The 7,353-nt window shown below is 39.7% G+C and overlaps 1 protein-coding gene across 2 annotated transcripts in view; it reads right to left on the bottom strand.

The window, feature by feature from the left end:
* Positions 1-7,353, bottom strand: part of TRPM7 (transient receptor potential cation channel, subfamily M, member 7) — a 130,786-nt gene that overhangs the window by 109,860 nt on the left and 13,573 nt on the right. For both annotated transcript variants that reach the window (XM_011995753.1, XM_011995754.1), the window contains exon 2: positions 2,968-3,047. In XM_011995753.1, the coding sequence (XP_011851143.1) occupies positions 2,968-3,047 (80 nt within the window). The remainder of the gene's footprint in view (positions 1-2,967; positions 3,048-7,353) is intronic.

Here is a 7,353-nt window from a genome sequence, read left to right as displayed (position 1 = left end):
AGAGATATTTAAAAAACTTAAAATATTTTCTCAATAGTAAATAAATGCAAATTTAAAATATATACTATTATAATTACTGTCAATTAAAAATAAATAAATGTATGCCAGGTGCGGTGGCTCACTTTGGGAGGCTGAGGCAGGCAGATTATCTGAGGTCAGCAGTTCGAGACCAGCCTGACCAACACGGTGAAACCCCATCTATACTAAAAATAAAAAAAATTAGCTGGTCGTGGTGGCACATGCCTATAGTCCCAGCTACTCAGGTGGCTGAGGCAGGAGAATCACTTGAACCTGGAAGGCAGACTTTGCTCGCCTCAGTCTCCCAAAGTGCTGGAATTATAGGCATGAGCCACCACGCTCAGCTTAAAAAAATATATATATATATACCTATGTATACCTTTTTATACTTACCACGTTTTCTTGACGGTGATGGAAAATGTTACTCTAGTCACTACTTAGTAAAGCAGACAATCTCATTCACTACTGGGTGATCATTTATATTGCTTTAATACTTTTGAAAAGATTTTGGCATTACATAACCTAAGGGGGGAAAATCTTAAATACAAAAAGGTTTTATCCACAAAGATCTTCATTGTGGCCTAATTTAAATTTAAAATGGCTAAAAATTGAAAAAAACTAAATTGACCAATAGGAGAATAGGCATATAAATGGTGGTATACACAATAACAGAATATTAACTACAATTCTTTTTTTTTTTTTTTTTTTTTGAGATGGAGTTTCACTCTTGTTACCCAGGCTGGAGTGCAGCAACGTGGATATCAGCTCACTACAACCTCTGCCTCCCAGTGTCAAGTGATTCTCCTGCCTTAGCCTCCCAAGTAGCTGGGATGACAGGTGCCCGCAACCACGTCTGGCTAATTTTGTATTTTTAGCAGAGAAGGTGTTTCACCACGTTGGCTAGGCTGGTCTCGAACTCCTGACCTCGTGATCCGCCCACCTCGGCCTCCCAAAGTGCTGGGATTACAGGCGTGAGCCACTGCACCAGGACTATTACTACCATTCTTATAAAATATCCGTAGTATGAAAAGCAGGTACAACATTTTGCATATAGACTGAATGTAGCAATACTTTAAAACAAAAACAATACACTGAGAAAAAGCCAAAAATAAAACCACCAAATGTTATTAATAATGACAATCTTAATGTATTAAAACTCTAACTATTGATCCAACTTTCTGTTTCTCAAAAGTTTTTAAAATGTATCATGCACATTACACTTTCAATGGAAATGCGTGTGTTGGGAAAGATTCAAAGTTAGAATTTTTTAAAATGTTAAAGAGAAATTTTAAAAATTAAATTATGTAAATTTACATTTATATAATTTAACGAAAGGTTTTGGAAATGCTATTCGACAAATATTTACTACGTACCCACTATAAACAAGAACAGTGACATATTCTATAATATAAAGGGACATCAGTTAATAAAAATTGTCTATTTAAGCTATGTCTTTCTAAGAGTTATATATCTAATAGAAATGAAAGTTGCACAGAAGGCAAATGGGTAGAGAACACAGTGTGATAGGAGATAGAAAAGGAAAGAAGATTCAAAAATCTTGCAAATACTTTTGTCAATTAATTTTCATTTTTTCTAAGTGCCCATGAAGAGAAGTGCTCCATAGGTTAGGAAATAACTACATCTTATATTTCCTTGTTTAAGTTTTTTTCTATCTTTAGGCCTCAGAAAAAAAAAAAAAAATTTGCTGAGTGCGGTGGCTCACACCTGTAATCCCAGAACTCTGAGAGGCCAAGAGAGGTGGATGACCTCAGGTCGGGAGTTCAAGATCAGACTGGCCAACATAGTAAAACCCTGTATACTAAAAATACAAAAACTAGGGCCGGGCGTGGTGGCTCACGCCTGTAATCCCAGCACTTTGGGAGGCCGAGGCGGGCGGATCACGAGGTCAGGAGATTGAGACCATCCTGGCTAACACGGTGAAACCTAGTATTTACTAAAAATACAAAAAATTAGCCAGGTGTGGTGGCATACGCCTGTAGTCCCAGCTACTCGGAAGGCTGAGGCAAGAGAATCGCTTGAACCTGGAAAGCAGAGGTTGCAGTGAGCCGAGATTGCGCCATTGCACTCCAGCGTGGGCAACAGAGCAAGACTACGTCTCAAGACAAACAAACAAACAAAAAACTAGCCAGGTGTGGTGGTGCACGCCTGTAATCCCAGCTACTCAGGAGACTGAGGCAGGAGAATCACTTGAACCCAGAAGGCGGAGGTTACAGCGAGCTGATATCACACCACTGCACTCCAGCCTGGGCGACAGAGCAAGACTCTGTTTCAAAAAAAAAAAAAAAAAGTTAAAAGAATATTTTTGGCAAATATGCTTAAGTAAATATTTCATGAGCTCAACTTTTTCTTTAGTTACTAAGTTAATATCCTTTAATTTTATTTTTTTTCTATTATCAAAGTCATTTCAGAGACCAAAGACACAGACACCTATAGTCTCTGACAATGGATTTTCCAGTAAATAATGATCTGTATCCATATATTGGCAAATAAAAAGAATGACTATTAGGTTCATATTGCTTTCTTCAACATGAACCATAGTGTTGGATACTCAGTAGATGCTCAATAAATACACAAATTTAAGTTTGAAGTATCAGTGAATCTGTTAAAAAAAATAAAAAAGAGAGAGAGAGTCTTAACTGCCTTACCTTTGTAAAACACTACACTATGATCTGAGGGAGTTTACAGATGGAGGAACACTTCAAGGAAGAGATTGTATGCTGTAAATGGCATTAAGAACTCCAAAATACTGATTTTCAATGCTGTTTCTTCCTCCCAATCCTTCCCAAATTAAATGATTAGCAGTAACTATAAAAAGTAACAGTAACTACAAATAATGTATTTAGTAGTTTTTGTTTCCAAAAAAGAAATAGCAATATAATTTACACTAAAATTTCTAGAAGATCCCAGAAGCAACAAAGGTGTGCTTACCTGTGAGGGTCCTTGGAACTTGGTATAATATATACACATTCCCTCTTGGTCAAAGTGCTTTCTATCCAGGATTTCTGGGACTAAAACAAAATGTTTTAAAGAATTGTTTAAGTTAACCCATTAAATAAGAAGGAAACAATTTCATGATAAAAACATAAACTTTTTTTTTTTTTTTTTTTTTTTGAGACAGAGTTTTGCTCTTGTTGCCCAAACTGGAGTGCAATGGTGTGATCTTGGCTCATCATAACCTCCACCTCCCAGGTTCAAGTGATTCTCCCGCCTCAGCCTCCTGAGTAGTTGGGATTACAGGCATGCGCCACCACGACCAGATAATTTTGTATTTGTTTAATAGAGACAGGGTTTCTCCATGTTGGTCAGGCTGGTCTCAAACTCCCGACCTCAGGTGATCTGCCCGCCTCAGCCTCCAAAAGTGTTGGGATTACAGGCGTGAGCCACCGTGCCCAGCCCATAAACACTCCTATACTACATAATTTTTTATTTACTATTCATTACATACTATAGTCTGAAGATGGCACCCCAAAACGTCAGAATAATTCCATTTAAATCCCAAGTGACTTAGATTATTAAATCAACAGTACTGTGAAGACACTATTGCTTCAAATAGTCAAAGAGGAGGGAAGCCAAGTTTGAGATTGCCACTATGAACCAAAAACCTTAAGAGGGGCTAGTATTATTCTAGGATATGAGCCATTTAAAAGACAACTAGCTGGGCACAGTAGCTCACACTTGTAATCCCAACATTTTGGGAGTCAAGGTGAGAGGATCGTTTTAGACACCGAAGTCAAGGGTAGCCTGGAAAACATGGTGAAACCCCATCTCTACCAAAAGCTAAAAAGTTAGCCAGGTGTGGTGATGTGCTGCTGTAGTCCCAGCTACTTGGAAGTCTGAAGCCAGGCGTGGTGGTGCACGCCTGTAATCCCAACTACACAGGAAGCTGAGGCAGGAGAATCACTTGAACTCCGGAGGTGGAGGCTGCAGTGAGCCGAGGTCATGCCAGTGCACTCCAGCCTGGGCAACAGAGTGAGACTCTGTCTCACAAAGAAAAAAAAAAAAAAAAAAAAAAAAAAAAAAAATCCATACTGGGCGCAGCTTTAAAAGTCTTATCTGAGATTCCTTATGGGACAGAGTTCCATCAAAGCCAATTTCAAAAGCCTATGTGAAAAATAATTATTCTTGCTGCACTTTATACAGATAATCTGGCCAAGTATAACAAAGCAAATCGGTCATACTATAATTTGTCTTTAGTAAAAATGGGACATTGGAGAGAGAAAAAAATTGTTTTTTGAGAACTATGGTACACCCATCAGTAGATTCTGGTCTCATCAGTTGTTTTTGAGTTTTTTTCCTGCAATTTAGGCTGACCTTGCTTTCTCCTGTGAACCAATCAGTGATCTCTGACTGAAGTGCAGAAAAAAAAAGAGGGATGGATAATGTAAAAATCTGGATCAATATTCTAATTCTGGGCACATAATGGAATCAGTGATTCCGTATCAGTGTGGTTCCGACAGTTGCCAGTTCATGGAAAGTCTTCTAATTTAGTTTACTTGGGACAGTTTTACTTATTTTGCTTTACTGTTATGGAATATATTGCTGTTGTACTCTTTATAGAGGAATGCAGGATAAGCTTACTAAATGTTTTATTAAACACTCATTAATCTTTCAGATATCATGTTTTGTCAGAACTCAGTTATGGATGGTCCTCAGCAAACTGATGCATTCTGAATGAGCGCCTCTCTACCACGGATACAAGAGACCTTAATAATTAGGCAGAAATATCATCACCCCATTCAGCAAGAAGAAGTTACAAAAGGTAGATCTTCGTCCCTCTACAACCCTTAGGATGAAGGATTCTCTTATAAACGAGGGGGGGGAACGTCAGAGGTGTTTAAACCAGAGTGACTCCATCTTGAATAGGGGCTGAGTAAAATAAGGCTGAGAGACCTGTTAGGCTGCATTCCCAGTAGGTTAAGCATTCTAAGTCACAGGATGAGATGGGAGTTCAACATAAGATACAGGCCATAAAGACTATGCTGATAAAACAGTTTGCAGTAAAAAAAGCTAGCCAAAACCCACCAAAACCAAGATGGCAACAAGAGTAGACCTCTGGTTTTCCTCACTGCTCATTATATGCCAATTATAATGTATCAGCATGCTAAAAGACACTCTAACCAGCACCATGACAGTTTACAGATGCCATGGTAATATCCAGAAGTTACCCCATATAGTCTAAAAAGGGGAGGAATCCTCAGTTCTGGGAACTGCCCACCCCTTTCCCAGAAAATTCATTAATAATCCACTCCTTGCTTAGCATATAATCAAGAAATAACCTCAGGACTGCTCAACCTATGGGGTAACCATTCTTTTGTTTATTTACTTTCCTAATAAACTTGCGTTCACTTTACTGTAAAAAGAAAGAAAAGGAAAGGAAAGGAAAGAGAGAGAGAAAGAGAGAGGGAGGGAGGGAAGGGGAAAGAAAGCAAGAAAATAATAATGAGGATACCATCAACAACTCTGTGCCAAAACGTGTCAAAACATGTTAAGTAGGCCAGGTGCAGTAGCTCTTGCCTGTAACCTTAGCACTTTGGGAGGCCAATGAGGGCAGATTGCTAGAGCTCAGGAATTTGAGACCAGATAAAAGGGGGCTACTATACATTGTGGAATGGCTAAATCGAGCTAATTATCATACACATTGCCTCACATACTATTTTTTTGTGGTGAGACCACTTAAAATATACTCTTAGTATTTTTCAAGAATACACTGTTATTTACTATAGTCACCATGTTGTACAAAAGATTTCTTGAAATTATTCCTCCCAACTGAAATTTTGTATCCTTTGACCAACATTTCCCCAGTAATCCCCACCCACCCAAGTCTCTGATAACCACCATTCTACTCTCCACCCGGAAATTGAACTTTTATCAGTTCACTTTTTCAGATTCTACATAGATGTGAGACCATGTGGTATCTGTTTTTCTGTTCCTGGCTTATTTCACTGAACATAATGTCCTCCAGGCCTATCCAGGTCACAAAAAACAGAATTTCCTTAAGATTGAATGATATTCCCTTGTGCATACTGTCATGTGCCACATAACAACACTGAGGTCAATGATGGACTGCATATTTAACAGTGGTCCCTTAAGATTACAAGGGAGCTGAAAAATTCCTATTGCAGGCTGGGTGCAATGGCTCACACCTGTAATCCCAGCATCTTGCCACGGGAGGAGGAGATGAGAGGACTGCTTGAGGCCAGGAGTTCAAGACCAACCTAGGCAGCATAATGAGATCCTGTCTCTACAACAGTTTTTGTTTTTTTTTAATTAGCCAGGCATGTTGGTGCCTGCCTATAGTCCCAACTACCTGGGAAGCTGAGGCGGGAGGATCACTTGAGCCCAGGAGTTTGAGGAAGGTTCATCTGAGCTCAGGAGTTTGAGGTTAAAGTAAGCTATGACCACGTCACTACACATCAGCCTGGGTGAGAGAACTGGTCTCGAAAAAGAAAAAAACTCCTATGGCCTACTAACATCATAGCCATCATAAGTTCATAGCTCAAGGACTACTTGGGTATTTGTTTTGATACTGGTGTAAACAAACCTGCACTGCCAGTTGCATAAAAGTATAGCATATACAATTGTGTACAGTACATAATACTTTGTAATGATAATAAATGACTATGTTACTGATTTATGTATTTACTAGACTATGCTTTTTATGGTTAGAGTGTACTCCTACCTATTTTTGTTTCTCTTTTTGAAACAGTCTCACTCTGTCACCCAGGCTGGAGTGCAGTGGCATGATCTCGGCTCACTGCAACCTCCGCCTCCCGGGTTCACACTATTCTCCTGCCTCAGCCTCCTGAGTATCTGGGACTACAGGCACCCACCACCACGCCCGGCTAATTTTTTGTATCTTTAGTAGAGACGGGGTTTTTCCATGTTGGTGAGGCTGGTCTCAAACTCCCAACCTCAGGTGATTCACCCGCCTCGGCCCCCCAAAGTGCTGGGATTACAGGCATGAGCTACTGTACCTGACCTAGACTGGGTCTTTTTTAAAAAAATCTATTAACCACTGTCTTTTGTTTATTTTCAAGACAGGGCCTTGCTCTGTCACCCAGGCTGGATGGAGTGCAGTGGCACAATCAGCTCACTACAGCCTCAACCTTCTGGACTCAAGTGATGCTCCTGCCTCAGCCTCTCGAGTAGCTAGGAATACAGGCACATGCCACCATGCCTGGCTATTTTTTTTTTCTAGAAATGGGGTCTCACTATGTTGTCCAGGCTGGTCTCAAGCAATTCTCCTACTTCAGTCTCCCAAGTAGCTGGGAACACAGGCATGGGCCACTGTGCCTTTTTTTTTTTTTTTTTTTT

Source organism: Mandrillus leucophaeus, unplaced genomic scaffold (assembly GCF_000951045.1).
Source record: "Mandrillus leucophaeus isolate KB7577 unplaced genomic scaffold, Mleu.le_1.0 Scaffold497, whole genome shotgun sequence".
Taxonomy (NCBI): Eukaryota; Metazoa; Chordata; class Mammalia; order Primates; family Cercopithecidae; genus Mandrillus; species Mandrillus leucophaeus.
The sequence above is the reverse complement of the archived record's forward strand: the minus strand, read 5'-3'. Positions and strand labels throughout refer to the sequence as shown.